The sequence below is a fragment of the Prorops nasuta genome, unplaced genomic scaffold, assembly GCF_024137725.1.
Source record: "Prorops nasuta isolate Cenicafe-Biocafe unplaced genomic scaffold, Cenicafe_Pnas_1.2 PNAS00096, whole genome shotgun sequence".
Lineage (NCBI taxonomy): Eukaryota > Metazoa > Arthropoda > Insecta > Hymenoptera > Bethylidae > Prorops > Prorops nasuta.
The window spans coordinates 16627-35597 of NW_027116893.1; the positions used below are offsets into that span (position 1 = coordinate 16627).

Consider the following 18971-nt stretch of genomic DNA (forward strand, 5'->3'; position numbering starts at 1 on the left):
AGAAAACTCGTTGTAATTTCACTTTTTTCCGGGACGAAAAGTATAGTAGGAACCGTTTTATATAGAGCCCTCACCCTCACAATCATATACTCAAGATAAAAAAGCGCGAGTTAGCATATATTTTTTACAAAAATAACATTGAATAATAAAATTTAATGTTTTTTTAATCAAAATGTGTGTTAACTAGCATTCTTCCGTATTCTCTATAAATAGTTTTTCTAAGTGTTCTAACGTTGATTGGTGATTGTGACTTTGGTCGAAGCTACTGAAAACAGAGATGAAACGGGAGATTGCTCATGCGAGGTCCCGAGGCAATCCCTACCGGTAGGCGGCGCTGGTGTTGGCAAACGCGTGTCTCAGGTCCATCTAACCCCTAACGCCATCTATCGGAAGAGACCACGAAGCACGAGCGTTAAGCTTAGAATAGGGTAAAACATATATGCATTGTTGCCAGAAAGCGGAATAAAGAGAGAGCGGAGATATTTTCTCGGACCTCTCTGTCTTTCTCGCTGTTAGCTTCTAGCAGAAGAGTCGAGGCAAAATCTTTCCGTTTCGCTTTGTCGAAAATCTACCAATATTCGATGTCATTTATATTTGCAGGCCAATGCCTTTATACATGATTTTTTCAGCATATTTATTTATCAGCATTGACTTATTTAAATCAATAATAAATTAAGGAAATGCGTATTTGATATATAATAATTATTTTAACTATAATTTCATCGTTATATTTCGCTTATTTCCGTAAAATCTGCATTTCTTTAGTTTATTATTGATTATTGTAAGTCAATGGCAATTAAAAAAAATTTAATCTTAAAAAAAAAAAAAAAGTACCGATCAGGAATCGAACCCGGACCCACGAATCGCCACGCGATTACCTTACCGCCTAGACCACGAGGCTTCTTCAGAGCACCGTAAACAGATAGTCTTTTTAAGGGCTTGAAATCTTCTTTTAAACCATATAAATAAACGAGCAACCGACAGCTTTATTCATTATTATTCTGTCATAATGGTACACAAATTAAGGAATAATTATATTTTGAATAGTTTTCAAAAGCTTTTCCAATAGCCAAGAAGGAAGATAAATAATCAACGCTCGCAGTTTCCGTTCTTGGTTATTGGAAAAGCTTTTGAAAATCTACATTATATAATTATTCTTTAATTTGTGTACCATTATCATAGAATAATAATGAATAAAGATGTCGGTTCTTCGTTTATTTATGTTTCAATAGAAGATTTCAAGCCCTTAAAAAGACTATCTGTTTACGGTGCACTGAAGAAGCCTCGTGGTCTAGGCGGTAAGGTAATCGCGTGGCGATTCGTGGGTCCGGGTTCGATTCCTGATCGCTATTTTTCTTTTTTTTTTAAGATTAAATTTTTTTTAATTGCCATTGACTTACAATAATCAATAATAAACTAAAGAAATGCAGATTTTACGGAAATAAGCGAAATATAACGATGAAATTATAGTTAAAATAATTATTATATATCAAATACGCATTTCCTTAATTTATTATTGATTTAAATAAGTCAATGCTGATAAATAAATATGCTGAAAAAATCATGTATAAAGGCATTGGCCTGCAAATATAAATGACATCGAATATTGGTAGATTTTCGACAAAGCGAAACGGAAAGATTTTGCCTCGACTCTTCTGCTAGAAGCTAACAGCGAGAAAGACAGAGAGGTCCGAGAAAATATCTCCGCTCTCTCTTTATTCCGCTTTCTGGCAACAATGCATATATGTTTTACCCTATTCTAAGCTTAACGCTCGTGCTTCGTGGTCTCTTCCGATAGATGGCGTTAGGGGTTAGATGGACCTGAGACACGCGTTTGCCAACACCAGCGCCGCCTACCGGTAGGGATTGCCTCGGGACCTCGCATGAGCAATCTCCCGTTTCATCTCTGCTGAAAATAATCAAATAGATAATCGGACTATCGGACCATTCGGATTTCGGACATCTTTAAATCGGGTATGACGTCAAAACTCTATAGTTAGACTGTTGACTGTGCTATACATTATCACTGCACCAGTCAGAACTAAAGATTTGAAATTACAAAATGTGTTTTATAGCAAATTAATTACATAACAAATGTCAATACGCAAGATAAAATATATCACATAATTTAATACAAATAAATAGATTCAATTTTCTAATGACTCTTTCTTGCTAGAGAAATACACAATCAATCTTTAAAAAACTGAACTGTAAAATATATTTCTTGTATGTTATTCCTTTCATACGCTTATGATACTTTTTACTATTTTTTTCCTTTTTTACATAATTTTGATATTTATATAATGATGAGTTTTTACTATAATACAAAATTATAAGAAATGACTTATTTGACATTTCTATATTAAACAGGTGGTAATTCTTCTTTAATTTTTTTCACACTGCTTTCACCAGGTATCTCGGCATATTCTAAGCATTCCCTGTGAAAATGTTTAAAATTTGTTTTTTTATACAAGTATTGATAAAATCACAAGCTAATAAGATGAAATTAACATAAAATATTCCCTAATTTTTAGCATTACAGATTTTTTGTTTGAAACTTTCAAAATAAATTAGTTTTTAAAGTTGTATTAGTTGTACTGATTTATTGTGTTAGGACATACAGGCAAGCAGTAAAGAATATAAGCATGCAAAAAGAATTAAAATCTTATACATATATTTACCTACCTTTTCAATACATAAAAATGTGCAGCAACATACTAATATTTTTATAAATGTTTCTAAGATAAATCATTGCAAAGCCCTTCGCTATCATGCAAGTTAGAGAAGGTTTAACAATGATTCAAATGAAAATTTTCATGCAACATGCCAAACTTAAAAAAATACCAATATGAACAATTTATTTTCAACTATATCATTAATAAGAAACATTTAAAGTTTAGGAATGAATGCAATTAAAGGATTGGAAGGTGAAAAAATGTTTATTTTAATATTTAGCCAACAACACAAGGGGGAGCTAAGATGGATCATTATTGTTTTTTGTATGGTGATAATGTGTTAAATCGATAACATTATTTATACAGACAATTCTTATTTGTTCAATTCTTCATATTTTCCTCTCGCGAATAACTTTGATGCTCTTTTATTATAGTATAAGTTAAATCTCACTGGTACAAAATATATGTTATAATTATATTATGTTATGACTACAATGATTTTTTGTTAAATTGAATCCTAATTATCATTTGTAACATATTATCCCTCTATAGCTTACTAGTATTCATTATGTACACTCTTAAAAATATATGATAATATTCCTTATATTTGTCTAAATTATGTCTTGAGATTAGCAAATAAAAAGTAAATAAAACAAACACGCGTATATAAAAGTCCTACAGTATTAAGTCTCCTCATGGCATCTAGCATTTAACTATATATAAGCTAATAAATATTAAAAAAGTGTATAATTTATTTTTAATACTGTATCTTTAAAAATATCTATAAAAACGCGCTATTCCTATATTGACCTAATTTCTATATATACAACTTTTTATTAAATAATTTATTAATTTTATTTTATAAACTATTCGGACTTCGTTTTTTCGCTCTAACTACAATACTTTTATGTGTGTCTGTATTTAGAGAAAAATAGGTTTTGTTGTACAAAATTAAAACTATTACGACGAGGAGGTTGATTATATTCGGCCATTCAGGTCGATCACCTTTTCATTGATATATCTGGAAAATGAAAAGTTTTCTCTACCTTATACAAGTGTACAGCGAAGTGGTATGAAAAAATTATAAGCAACTGAAGACTCTGCATTAAAGCATAAGCACGATTGTAAGCAGTTTTAATAATTTGTAATAAACCATTTAACATTTGGGATACACAAAATGTTAATTGATAAAAACGCTACCAGAAGCATGCATGTTTCCATTTAGACCTGCCAATGAAGATCCAGACAAACTTCCGTTTGTCAACTCCAGTACATGCAAATCTATATGCACTTGAAAAAGGAATGCAGAAACAAATAAAGTATATATTCCCATGCATTAATAATATACGACAAACAAGAGAGACCATAAATCATCATTAGTACAATAAAAGTTAAGAGTGACCAAAAATCATTAACATACCTGTATAATACATAATGTTGAATGATGAAAAATATATCGAAAGCGACTGAGAAGAATCCTAAACCGAACTTGGTTGCGTCTCCAAATATACTTTCCCAATCATCTAATTCAAATTGAAGGATATTATTATCACCGTGATATTTTCTAACGAATGTTCTACTTTTCGTTTGGAAGGCTTATAGTTACCATAATTGTATGCATTAAGTATCATTTGTAGCATTGACAATATGCCTCCGGTAAAGTCTAAAAATATATTTCCTATGCTCCATCCAACGGTGGACTTTCTTTTATAATTATAGAAAGCTTGTGGTACATATTTAATAAGAGTAATGGCTAGCTTTACATAACTGCAGTAGTATAGGAAATCCAACCACTTAATTGTATTTGTGAATGCTAATGCCATAGATATAAAAATAAAGCCGGCAAATACGCCATGAATTATTCGTGCCGTTGTCGATACCCTTTGGCTACCTCTCTAAAATACGAAAACCAAATTTATGCATTAACATTGTGGACATAAACACCTTGTAATATTAAAATGATCTATTATTGCTCATTACCTCATAGATAAAACATTGGAATATCGTTACTACTGTAGCGCATACGGCATGCAAGGCGAAGAAAATGTCATTGACTTGAACTGGATTTAAGCCCTTTGGATAACGATTGTAATACTCTTGCTGCAAGTAAAATTTGTTTCTTAATGATTTCCATCAATTACTGTATTACTTATGAATATCCATAAATACTAATGACATATTAGCTTACCTCTACATCTGGTACCCAATATAGTCCACAATTGAATAACGCGTACATTATGAATCCAACGAGATTTAAGGATAAATAATCGAAATTTAGTCCAACTACGCTTTTCCGTTTGTAGTTGGTATAAATTTGTGGATAAAAGCTGACACTCCATGCTAAGAAATAAATCCATCCTACTATTGCACTTATATGATAAAGCGATTCGGACTTTTCAATTGTAACTCTGACAAATGCTTGAGAGAAACTGCAACAATAAAATAAATATCCATTATAGCTTTTATTCGAACGTTAAGCACTTTGTAAAATTTGCAAAATTTTCAAAGAGTATATATATTTATTTCTGTTAAAATAACTCTTACTTTAAGTTAAGTTTATTAAATTGATCCCTAGTTATTATTAATATTGTGTAAAGTGTCATTATGCTTAACTTTGAAAATGGTGTCACTAATTAATGGTTAAAATAGAAAGAATATATATCACAACTTTAATACTTGAAATAATTAACACAATTAGCATTAATGCTAAATAATTCAATGACAATCTTGAATAATTGATACTCTTGTAGATCACAGTCAGTATGCACTATATAACACATTAAGAACTGAAGCTATCACTGAAATAATAGGAAGCAGTGACCTGCTCAAAATCTGGGCACTGACTGACTGGAGTTGAAGTTTGAGTTTCATGACAAGTTGAGGTCAAGAGGCTATCTTAATAGCTGCTACTAAATAATGAACTGGTGAGAGTGCTACTGATTGGAATCTTTTCAGAGTTACTCATGGTAAATAAATAAGGTGTATCAATATCTGCCACAAGATACTTTTAGTATGGGAGTTTTGATTTTTTAGATGATAAATCTACATAACTTTATTATATACTTTAATTTTGCCATTGTAGTTCATAGCCTGTTATCAACCTATTGCTATTGATATAATAATCATTATTAGATCTAAATTTAAAAGACCAGTGTATATCAATTTGTCTAAGACAATTAAGCAGTTCTGAATATTGAGGACACAAAGATAAGATATTAAACATTTTAATTTTTAGAAATTGAATAGAACATAGTACCAGTTCATGTTTTAAATTCATTAATCACTTGATATTTTAATTTTACAATCTAAATTACTTACTCTGTAATATTGCTTGGAGTTACATTGGCACTAATAATGGAATGCCCTGCATTTAGACCTTTTATAGAAATGTCCCATGCATTTTCTTTTATTGTTACATTAAATTTTGCTGGGTGAACACTGACTAAGTCAGGATGTTGAATGTCCAACGATACTGTAGCATTGCTTGTCAAAGGGTTTCTAAAACAAATTTATTTTGAATGAGTCCTTGTAATATGCAATTAGGATAAGTTTACTTACGTTATAGATAATCTAATACTTTTTACGGTGTTTAAATGTACTGTTATATCTCTCTCTGATACTTCAAAAGAAGCATCGGTCAGGCAAAAAGCTATAAAATAAATATGTTATTAAGAGCATGGTAAGAAAATGATTAATTTGTTATCTGTTCATTTGCACTCACCCAGTAATAGCAGAAATCCCACGTAACATGATAATGCCATCTTGTATACCAACTGTAACAAATTTTATGATCCATTTAAATTGACTTATCATTCAAACAGACTTTTCAGTGTGTGTGTTAATGCTTTTTAGATAATAAAGTATTAATATAGAAACTATGGATTCATGGTACATGCATAACTCCCTTGATTTTATAACAGTGAAATTTACAAAGACAGCAGTAAACTTCTTAGTTTGAGCATGAACAATCAGTTATGGGAACCTTGAAGAATACAAAGGTTTTAAAAATAACAGTAAAACACGTGACTAATTTTTCGTGTCATCACGAATTGTTAGTGTAGCATAAAGAGGATAGCATAATATAATTTTATCCAGAATTGAGAAAAGGGCACAAGTTCATTGTTATTAAATGCTTAAAGCGACTTTGATTGTATCGCGCGAACTTAACCTCATAAGTGCATCGGTCTTCGGAAAATTTCTTATGGAACATACAAACTAACAACTCAATGAAAATCGTAGATTTGGTAGCATTCTTTCAATAGTTCTACACAAGATAGTAAAAATTACGTGGTTTTGCCGGCCGGTCGTACATTACGTGCCCATTTGACAGACAATATTTACGTCGGCACGCAAATGTCAGCATTATCGGAGTGCCATCTGTAGGCTGCACGTGGATCTGCTATGTTTACATCTCTCGATACACATGTATACCTACATAGTACATACTACACATACACGTAGATATTGATGCAGTATGCTGCTTTAATAAAAGACTTTCTCCCTCTAAAAGATCTTTCAATATTTCCAAATCGAATAGAATTTGCGTAAAAGCACTACAAGTACACATTTATTATTGTCCAGCTAAAAATTTTCCACTCTATGCTAGTCGGTCCAATGGAAATTTCCATCTTGCCGCGTGCATTCAGATAACTATTCGGCACTTACTCATTGTTAGTTTGGTTATACTGGATTGGAGCGACCTTTATTATGCTCAACTTTACCTGACCCTCAATGGAAATTTCCATACATTTACCACCCTGTATACCTGCAAAACCTTTCTAAAATACTTGGAAATAATATGACACGTCCTTCTCCATTATTTACAGGACAATTATACCATGGAGAACAAAGCAAAATATAAAATTAAATTCTTTCAATGACGAATTATATACGTAAAATTTTAGAAATATTTTAAAAAATTACAAGGCGAAAATTTATATAGGTATAATCGCTACCGGAAGTTCACAAGAATTCATTTAATTCTCATTAAAAATGAATCTAAATTATCTGCAGGAATCAGCGACAGTGTTCATAGAAATTACGAAGGTTAAACGAATTATTTTAACGACTTTGCCAGGAATAATCTAATTACGGAGTAAAGGAAATGCGATTAGGAAAAAATTTTTGCGGATGTAGGAGGAAACACATCGTTACAGCGTTGATTTATTGCGCGGGTTGTTAATAATATTATTTATTTCTCGGAAATTTACAGATCGAACGTGGTCAAAAACAAGGATAACCTGATGTGCAATATTCCCTTAACCCTTATCCTTAGATATAATATCTCGTTGCACACGAATGATTTTTATCGTGACTCGGACAAAAACAAAACAAACTTATTTTATATATATATATATTCGCGCCTTTCTCTAGCCTCCACTAAACACACAGGATACTCGCCTTCTTTATTCAGTTAAAACCCGGATTGTTTGTCTCGAGATAAACTTAATACACTCATTTAGTGGGTCAAGACTCGGTGAAGTTCCATCGAGATTACGGAAAACGCTCTTGGTTTGTACTGAAAGGAGCTGTTTGATAAGGACAGAAAAATGATAATTATATAAGGAGAGAGAGAGAGAGAGAGAGAGAGAGAGAGAGAGAGAGAGAGAGAGAGAGAGATGAGTAACAAACGAATTATGCAACAACTTTTCGCCAAATCTTCCTTATTGCATAAAATATAGCAGCAGCGCAAAAAAATAATACGATTTTTGTAAGAGTTAATACAAAAAATTATACTAGTATATTATTTATTAGTTTATTATACAATCGTTAAAAATAAAATATTTTTTTTAATTAAAATTTTGACATATGACGTTGAGCAAAATAAAGTGGATAGTGCGAAAAGGTTAAGAATTTTTAGCATTGGCTCGATTGGAGGGTGTTTCTTGATTACTATATATATCGTTGAGCAGCTGTAGAATTATTTGATCGACAGAAATATTGGGACAATTAAGTCTTTTGCTTGGAAATAAATCAAGGGATGCTGTCATTTTTAACTCAATGATTATAATACGAAATTATTAATAACATATATATATGCATCAGAATAAATATTATGACACTCAATAGATGTACAAAAATTTATACAAATTTGAAAATAAATATTTGTGCAGTGGATTTATTTCATGTGTACATTTATTGTTAGAAAGGACCCAATTAGAATATAACAAAACTCGCCCTTCTATATTAATTTATTAATAGGCTTGAAAAATAATTTACTCCTATTTTAAACTAAATAATCACAACAAAAGCCCCTGAACAAAATAAGAGAAAAAATATTATGATACTCTATACGAGACCTAAAAATACATGGACATTTGAAAACAAATACTTGCACGGTGTATTTATATCATTCGTACGTAAAAACCCTTTGATATGGTACACGCGAAACGCGGCGAGCTGTTTGATGAAGAAAAATGGTGGAAGGAGCCTCCCATAAACGTTGTTATTTGAATTATGAATTTAATAGCAGCTACGATGATTGACTCGTCGCGGAAAAAAACACCCGGAGTGTGTAACAATCTGATTGGGGGGGGGATTCGTTGAAACATATTTTTTACAAAACGGAAGTGGCTTATCTTCGAGGCCAGGAATAAGTTTTAACTTCCGAGCGCGTGCAAGCTTGACCCGCCGCGAATTCTGACAGGTTATTCGGTATCACGTGTTGTCCGATAAGAAAAAGAAAGGAAAAGAAAAAGGAGAAAAAAAGGAACAGTTCATTGTCTCGTGACCGACGACCACTGCGATAGCTGCCTGTATCAGGCTGCTCGAGACGCTTGATGAATGATACCTGACGAAAAAAATATACGCACCAGATCGAAAGTCATGCACTTTACTCCAAGATAGCTTCGATTTTCGTCTAAAATCGATTCTTGTGTGCTTCAAAAATTCTCCCATATAATTTCTATCACTTGACAATGTAACAACTATTTTTCGATTATTCACTTGTATCCCTCCACCCTCACTTGATAACCAAAAATCCTCTACCATTTGAAGCGAGAAACCTACAACTTTTTGATATTTTTCAGCTCGAAAAACTCGTTCTGCGGCGAATTCAATTAAAATGAAAAAGTGGTGGTTGAAACGCGAGATTTTCGACAAATTCTATCGAGATGAAAGAAAATTGTGTTTCGAGTTGGAAACACTTCTGGGCGAACGTATATAGGTGTTGTAATGTTCATAACTGATTTTAATTAAATTTTGTGGAGATTAAAAATGTTTGATCCATTGAAATTTTAATGGAAACTGCAAAGAAATTGTACTCGAGTGTTAGAAAAATTGTAGATTTTTTAAAATGTGCGTTTGAAATTTATAGAAACTTCTGGTGTGTTTTTCTTTGAATGATTTGCTATAAGATTTTTTGTCTGAAAAGATACCTTGTTACGAAGAATCGAACGTATCCAGTATCGCACTTTAGCCATTTTTCAAGCATTATCGTCGACTGGTAGAAGGTCGAGTACTTTAGCTTTATTTTACGAGAAACGTTGGAATATTGTAGCTTATCATAGCTGGAAAATCTTTAAAAATACGTTTTATTGGTTATCTAGTAGCTCAGCAATGAATTTAAAGTTTTCATTGGTTTTAAACCAATTGATTATAAAGGTAGCTTACATTAAAATTTTTTTTTCACGAATTATCCGAGACTATCTTAAAAGATAAGCTAGATTTATTTCTCTCTATTTGGTCCAAATCAAAGTAAAAATTATTCAGCGAGAAATTAATTAATTCTTCCTCCTTGATAAAGACATGCACCATTTGAAAATATAAATATGAATATATAAATATTGGTCTAGAATAAACGTTGTAGTTTTGGAGTAATATTGATTAATCAATTTTTACAAATTGAATTTATGGAAAAAAGATTTAAATAGCTTTGAGTATATATGTATACCGATTATCTCGAAATAATGGAAATAAATAATTGTTTTTTATGTACAGCAAAGACCGCGTGGAACTATCTACAATTACTTATGCTTCTATTATTCCCTTCGCTATACTATAATCTAATAATGAACCCCTTAATAGTTTGGAGTACATTGAAATATTTGTTCTTAAGATTTTATTTCTGTGATCCAGCAAGTCATAATAAATAAATCGAAATATTTATATTGAATAAACCTTATCGTCTTTCCACCGATCATCAGACATTTAATGTTATCATTATCAATGATTAAGAAAAACCCCAGTAATCATTCAATAATGGAGAGTAATATCTATATAACGTAGCTTTCTTGGAATTAAAAAAATAACTCAGGACGTGTGGATTGCTCGGATTACAATGCTACAACAAAAGTTTTATTTGATAAAACAGTTTTGGAGTCATTGATAGCCTACAAGGGTCTAGCCTTATCTTCTTATCAGTTTGTCTGCCAAGGCAAATTTCAGGTTTCCTTTGCCACAAGTCAATTTCGTTCCAAAGTTGTTTGATTCTTTCTGCGAGAGTCACTAAACGTGTTATTATACCAATTATATTTTTCACGATTCCAATATTAATAGTTAATTCATTGATAGTGTTTTGTAATCTATATAACTGATAGGCGTCAGAGCACGATTTAAATAAACTTGTTACTGTTTTCGAAAGTAGACTATTTTCAATTGGATATAGTAGATCGATCAGTATGCCAGATTTATCGTTAGTGCATACTTTCCTTGTCCTACTGCGTTCGAGGACATATGCCTAAGAAATGAGATATCCAAGGTAGCTTTATTAATGCGGTATATCGTATTACGTAAAATTCAGTCGCCTTATTGCTCTCATGACGTGGAAATCTCCCTACTTTCGTTTTAATAATTAAAACCCATAGGAAAGGTCCTCATAGTTTCACTCGTGAACAAATTAAAAACATTAAAATGCGAAAAAAAATTAAACAATATAAATTTTCTCTTTATATATTATGATCAACGAGGCAAAAACTGATAGCAGACGATATTAACGTATTCTTTTGGTCAATGTCAACGCTTCTTAAATGCTTTGTATCTCATTTCCATCTTGTCTTTTCTTATCTCTGGGGACTCCTCATAAAGACTCTTGAAATTGCTGACGAATCAACATCAATTACCTGATTATAATAAACAATTATTCTAACGCACGTTCTTCACTTTAGTTTCGTGTCTCGTATACGTGTACCAATGCTACTTTCAGCAGCATTGTTTGTAATAAATTACACGAGTTCCGTTAAATAAACAAGCAGTTCGATGAGGCTATTGGCTGCACGCGAGTGCAGGGGATTTGCGTGTCCTGTAAATAGGTCGTGTAATATACGTTGATTTAATTGTTAAGTATATATTGACGTATATACTATACATATATAGATATAGTACACAATGCTGATTTATGATTTACAGAAATTAAACAAATTATTTGTTATAATTTACGGCATAAATTAATTAAAAGAAAGTACATATTATTAAATAATTTTGCAAGCAAAAAATCAATAAAATTGGGGGTGAATTTTCATAAATGTTGTGCTTCCAAAGTCTCCACTAGAACTGTACTCGTAATTGGTTTGTTAAAGGCGGAGAGAGAGATAGGTGGAAAAGACTCGTGTAGTAAATTATTATAAGCTGTTGATTCATCCGAGATATAGCATATGAAGAGTGATAAGGAGAAATGTAGGAGCTTCCTAGTTAACGCGTCTTGACTGCTTCTTATCAGTGATAATTCCTCGCACGAATCGAACAGTACGACTCGATGGATCCCAATATCGTTCACGTGCAATACAGCAGCTCAGATTTCTCATTATCGACACATTCCTCTCTCCCCGACTCAACAATAACAAAAGCACGATTTGTATCGTGATGAAATACACGAGAGAAACTTTAGCGATGGTAAAACAGTTGCAAAAGAAAAAACAAAATTTAGGAGTTTAATGAAAAAATTCTATTTTACTATATAATTATATATCAATGAAAATAATATTGTACTGATAATGTGTAACTCGAATATTTTTTGTCTTTCTAAGAGAGATTATTACGAATTATGGTGAACGTGAACGCGTTGCAACGTATAGATATTGTAGTTAACAATTGGAAAATATAGTTGAATGGATAGAAAAAATGGAGAGAGAGAGAAGAATTGTGTTAATGAAGTGGTACTTGCCGAGGAAATGTATTGTTTATCGAGCAATCGTCCCAACGAATATGAGAAATCGCTGGAATCCGCGTGATTTCTCACGCGAGTCAATGACTTACTGTAGCGAGTCAGGGAGACACGCCTGGTGTTTCCGGTTTCGAGTGTCATCAACTGTTCGAATCGTGTGAGATTTCAAGCGCGCCAATTTCGAAACGCCAGCTATCCCGGTGACCGAGAACGATTTCGTAATTTCGTTTGGACGATTCAATCCCTTCTGGGTTGCTCGCTGGTGGTGGTGTTGGTGAAAGAAAAGGGGGGGGGGGGGTTGATAGGAAGAAGGAGGAAGACTCACCTGGTGAATTTCGCCGTGTAGCGAGAGAAACCGCTCGACAGATAAATCCTTCGTCGACTAATCCCGTGCAGAAACGTCCAATTTCTGCCCAAGAAGACACGCTCCTTCGTTGGAACTACCTGCAATCGAATCAAACCTGGTTAACTCTGCCCAGATCAATTCAAGTCGACCCCAAAGAACATTTTTATCCTTTACATCCCTTATTCCAACTTTCAACCATTAACTGTACCAGGATTTCATCTAAAATACATTCTATTTATAGTGAGAAAAGAGTTATGTTATTCAAACTAAACCAAACCTTCAATATTCCCATTGAAATTATTTATTTTAAATTAACAAATTTCCATTTGAACGCATTAAATTTGTGATACGAAAGAAATAACTTTTTTAATCAAGTCAGTTATTTAATAAACTAAGTATACATTATATTTATATTAAGAAAAACATTATTTTATTCAAACTAAATTATACCTTGAATATTCCCACTAAAATCATTTATTTTGAGTTAACAAACTTCCATTTAAACGTATTAAATTTGAGCTTCGAGAGAAGCAATTTTTTTAAACAAGTCAGTTATTTAATAAAATAAGTAATTTATTTTACAGGAATTACTCGATGCAAGAATTATTTGAATCGAGTAAATTTTTGTGTTTACTGTACATTGATTTCAAACAGAGTAAAATATTTGTAATTACAATATTTGCACAGCTTTGTAAATCGAGTCTCGCTCAACGATTTCAACGAATTTGTTTATTGAGAAAACTTCTGTTTCTTATTATCGTTACGTCGTTTGGCGAATCGTAGTTTCTCACCGAGTTTGCTCGGTCGAGTGGAAATTTGGTTATACTTACGTCATCCAGGGGAATAGTTCCTATCGCTTCCAGCCTCTATTTTAGCAAAAGACTCCAGTTTGCTGACGAGGAAACTCAAGAGTGGCGAGACACGAAGGATTCACCGGAATATCTTCCAGTTTTTTACGAGCACGTGGCTGCTCGCTCGGTAGGTTGTTAAAGTAGCACGGTGCACGAGGTCAACAGGCCAGATCACTGCCATGCACAATTATAATCTGTAACGTTACGTGGAAGTAATGATAATGCAGTAATATATATATATATACCAAAGAAGGTAGTCGAGTATCAAATCAAGAACACAGTGATAAAAGGAATGATAAACAAGAAAAGAAACACAAAATTTCCTGCACGATAAAATTCAATTACAAGAAAATAAACATTATAAAACTCTTTCTGTTATTAATAATTTTTCAAAGTGACAAATACACTTGAAAATTTTTTCTAGAATAAGAGACTCACAAAAATTCGGTGCTCGATCTTATCGATAAAATTCCAAATCCATCGATCAATTCTTAGAAGCTGTCTAACGGGTGACCTCGATGTGCCTTGATCTTGGGAGTCGAAAATCCGGGTGTCAATGGTTCGGCCTTGAGAAAAATCTCTCTCAGAGTTGACAGCGTGCAAATTGGAGGAGAGAAACCGTAGTGAGTTTCGCGTGAAACGGTCGGCATCGCAATGAATCGTGGGAGCCTTTGACATTGTATATATAAATTGATCGAACGTCTTCTCCCCCCCTCCTCTCTCCCCGCCAAGACATCCCTGAAAATTGCCCCACCCAAACATGCCCGTTACTACCGATTATCTCCTTCCCTCTCTCTTTCTCTCTCTCTCTCTCTCATAACGATACTCGTATAAATGTATATGTATACATATGCTATCACCACGATCGAATTCACTTTGCACTCACAGGATATTCTCACCTGATATTGTACTTTATCAAATTTTTCAATCACATTTCCTCCCCCTACCCCACCAATCGTACTCCCATCAGAGAAACTGCCAAGTTTACGCCTATGGATTTTTCTCCCTACGATGACTCCTCGAATTTATATCTCGAAAACTTAATTGACTTTATACTCGTCGTTATCTCGCGTGCTCTCTCGTTATTCTCAATTTCAATTTTCCATTTTTCCTGGAACGGAATATATCACGACGAGTTTGAGAATTTTCAATGAACCTCGGTTATTGCTTTACTTTATCGTTTCAAGTGTCACGCGAGTAACGAGGAAAAAATCTTGTGCAACGGATAAAAAGGCGTAGAATGTACGTTGACTTTGTTAAAAGTGCATTTCACGCTGGGCGTTTTTGCACCAGGAAGATACATCCTTTTAGTTTGGTTTAAGATGAGCGATTTTCTTTGTTTTTTTTTTCTTAGTAATTTTCGCGTTTATCTTTTCCCTCCAATTTTATTTCTTCCTGTGTTATTATTATTATTATTATTATTATTATCCGTAGGTCTCGCGTTATTCGCACGAAGGAAATAATCGTGAAAATTCTGATTGAATTGTTAAATATACATAAAGCTCGTTGGAAATTCATTGCTGCTAAATGGAGATTTTCCGAAATGAGGAAAAGCGTAATTTTTCAAGGAATTCGACTGATATTTTGCCAGAAAACCTCCGAAATTGCAGCACAAAGTGCAGCAAAGTAAATGCGATGCAGTCAATTGCACTCGCCAAAGTCAAATACGTGGAGGAAAATCGAATCTGTCGATGTATATATATATATAATATACATATAGAGAAATTTTCACTTTTCCTTGTTACCTTTTCCACGAAATGGCAAGAGCGTTATTATTTTTCCCCGATGTGGGTCGCCTCTGCGCTTTTCCATGCACGTTGCATTTTTAATGCAAGCACAACCAGATTTTTCCTCGTCAAACGTCAGCTTTTGACAAATTTTTACCACACTGCTCCAGCTGCTTGATTAAAAGCAAATTTTTCATGTGCAATTTCGGATACTGATCTATTATTATTGCAGTAATGCAATTTTGCATATATTGTATATGTATATACGTATATATATCCCGGTTTTTCACGTACTAATTTTTTATCTCTTTATTGGATTCTTCTTCGAGATATGACGAGCTACGTGTAAAAAGCAGCAGAATTGGGTTATCGATTTTAAATGAAAATTATTGATCGGGAGTTATTGAATTTTCATTGGACCAAATGTACGTGGAGAAATGGGATGTAAGTGCATATATAAATGTAATTGCTGCAGCAACCAATGGCTTAAGTCAATTGGTATTAATTGGCGGAATAGCAAGAGTCCACTCATTAATAATGAAGGATAATTGCTCGAAATTTCTTGGTGATTATTATATTCCAACTGAATATTATTATTGAAGCTTTTCCTATTCCACTAATCGATATCAATTAATCTGACTCTTTGTGTGATAGACCAATACAAGCTACAGACTTTGATATATACCGAATCATTCAAGGATCAATTTATATTAATTATCTGCAGTGGCAGAGATGAACAATATTTAATAGACCGTGGACTTTAATAGGTGAAATGAAGAGTCCTCCAACCATTTGCTTTTTTTTTACTCCAATTCTTACGCTTTTACCATTTATTTTTCAATCAACTCTCTCTCTCTCTCTCTCTCTCTCTATATATATATATATATATATTACAAGCAACTATATTCTCACCTTTAATTATCCAGGTCTCATTTTGATAAATTTTACAACTGAAAACAATATACGAACCATAGGTTTGCACACATTCTCTGATTTCTATACAGTAAGTTAACTTGGTTTGGTATGCAAAGAGTAGTTCTTATCAAAGTATTGTTAAATATTCTTATCTGGATAGAGTAGCTGAGATAGGATGTAATCGTAACTACTGCAATTAAACATTTAGCTTTCAGATAAGACAACAATGTACAATCCTACGTGATATTGTTATTGTCAAAGTAATTCGATAGTTTTTACACTTGCTTTGATGATAATGGTAGAGAAGCTTGCAGACAAGAATGGGTTATTCTCGTTTTGTGAGAAAGAGAGAGAAAGGTATAACTTTGTAAGAATGAAATAAAAGAGACCTCCATTCGTTTGTTTATACTATTCGAACATAAACGATATCTACAGTAATTTTGTAACAAAATATAATTAAACATTAATTTCATATCTGTCTATAACTCTTAATTGAAAATCTTCGATAACACAACGACAGATACATTTCAATATCAGTTTATTTACAGGGATTACTCTAAAATAGAGAATGATGATTTTTCGAAAAAGCGTCAGTCTGCAGAGTGACTATATGCTAAATGATGTAGTCTATATAGAATTATCAATGCCACGATCACCACAGGTGACACAATAATATTGAATCAAATACGATTGTGAATGGTATTAAAGCATCAAGATCATCTATCTCGAAAGTGGTCTGATACGAAACTGTCAGTTTTTTCGCATCAACACTCTAATTAACGCAGCGTGATTGCAATACATCCGTCAGATAATTACAAAGATAATTTCAGGAGGTTGAAATCATCTAATTCACAGATCGGTGGGCCTCATTCACCAAACTGGTACCTCGTGCACTGCTAGAATTAATCCTTATCGATGCAAAATTGAATTTCAACAACTTCCACGTGACTCCTTGCGATAAGATCTATTATATATATACATATATAGAGGTAAAAAATAACGATGAAGGCACAGGTTCGATTCGGAATAAAGTAACACACCCAGTATAAAAATTCGATAAAAGAAAAGAAACTCTTGGTGCGAATAACCCAATTCGTCCGAGTTTTTTCATCGATTGGGTGAAATTCGATGATCGACGAGTTTTCTACGTATCATCGAGGCGAATTTTGGTCGACGAGGAATCTCGTGCAAGAAGAGGAATGTTGGATGGGGGGGGGGGGGGGTTAGCTAAAGAGAAAAAGAGGAGGAGGAGGAGGAAGAATCGGCGAGACTGGCCACCGGAAGGCGAGCGACGATCGAGTCTTGGAACGAGTTCAGCTCGTTTCGTGCCAATCAATGGCGTTTTTTTGTCCACAGCTGTCCTCCAGGCAGGCAGCCTGCCATTTCTGGGGTGACCGGGCACGTAACGCGCGTCACCGTCGTCGTCGACGTCGCGTTGCGTCGCGTCACGCCGCGCCGCTCTGCTCGCTAACGCTGCGTTTGCGTTTATGCAATAATTGCTGGTAGAACAATGGCTGCCAACCGAGGGAATTCGCTAATCACCATTGCACATCGGGAATAAGCTTGAAACGTCATCGTATTTTCACCTCTGTAGTCGCTTATCGCTCATATTCGCTTTGCTCTTTTATATTTTATATATCCGTATACTCAGATCACAGTATGTTATTATTGTTCTTGGAGAATATTTCATCTGTGCGAATATAGAACCTTCAAAAAAGTAATTCATGAGATAGAAATTGATTTTCTTGAGTTTCCAATATGGTTTTATTAATATTGATTTGATTGAATTTTTATATAACCAGGTGTTTTTGGAATAGTTTATTGTTGGATATAATTTCCTGGAGGTAATTGTGGAAATGTCAATTTCTTAATTTAGTACGAGAAACTCAATTATCATTGATTGGCATCAATGATGAGTAATATATGATTTTATATATTTATATTATAGTGAAATACTTTGTGCTTTCTATATGTAAAACAAAAACAAGCTAATTTCTTATTTCTCGAGATTTCTTGTTTCAGCTCGAAATTGATATTTATTCTGATAACAAATGTACGGCCAATTGAAATCAATCATCTATATTAAATTAATCTGCTGCTTAATTAACCGATAATCCACTTAATTATGTATCACGTTTTCGGGATTTCAGCTCGCATCGATTTGCATAGTTCGAAAATATAGCGCAACCTCGATATTCGATTTTGTCACTTTCATTAAATATTTGTTTTAACGAGCAAATCACCTGATTATTGCCATTCTAAAATTGATGAGAAATTGTTAGAAGCGAAGAAAAGGATGAGTTGTTTTAAATGAGGTATCTATTTTTTAGTCTCAAGTTATATAAAGCGAGAATCGGT

General features: G+C 33.2%; 1 protein-coding gene across 6 annotated transcripts; it reads right to left on the minus strand.

Annotated features, from left to right (window-relative positions):
• Positions 1 to 1915: 1915 nt before the first annotated feature.
• On the minus strand, positions 1916 to 14605 carry LOC136784903 (cystinosin homolog). Of its 6 annotated transcripts, XM_066745840.1 has the most exons (11): positions 14410 to 14605; positions 13951 to 14165; positions 13100 to 13218; positions 6397 to 6448; positions 6234 to 6324; positions 5994 to 6173; positions 4864 to 5104; positions 4656 to 4775; positions 4282 to 4570; positions 4096 to 4198; positions 1916 to 2438 (listed from the first exon to the last, which is right to left on the minus strand). In XM_066745840.1, exons 4-11 carry the CDS (start codon positions 6434 to 6436, stop codon positions 2363 to 2365), a joined length of 1140 nt encoding a protein of 379 aa, XP_066601937.1. In that variant the 5' UTR covers positions 6437 to 6448; positions 13100 to 13218; positions 13951 to 14165; positions 14410 to 14605; the 3' UTR covers positions 1916 to 2362. The 6 variants fall into 6 exon arrangements, with proteins under 6 accessions (XP_066601937.1, XP_066601940.1, XP_066601939.1 ...); XM_066745843.1 differs by lacking the exons at positions 13100 to 13218; positions 13951 to 14165; positions 14410 to 14605 and adding an exon at positions 10052 to 10095; XM_066745842.1 differs by lacking the exons at positions 13100 to 13218; positions 13951 to 14165; positions 14410 to 14605 and adding an exon at positions 6963 to 7046.
• Positions 14606 to 18971: the final 4366 nt, after the last annotated feature.

Excerpts from the sequence above, each read along its gene's own strand:
- LOC136784903 (XM_066745838.1), bottom strand. The coding sequence starts at position 6,885 with ATGTTCCATAAGAAATTTTCCGAAGACCGATGCACTTATGAG. Across the intron at positions 6,174-6,233 it reads AGTATTAGATTATCTATAAC|AAACCCTTTGACAAGCAATG; the intron begins GTAAGTAAACTT and ends AATTTGTTTTAG. Across the intron at positions 4,199-4,281 it reads ACTTAATGCATACAATTATG|ATGATTGGGAAAGTATATTT; the intron begins GTAACTATAAGC and ends AATTTGAATTAG.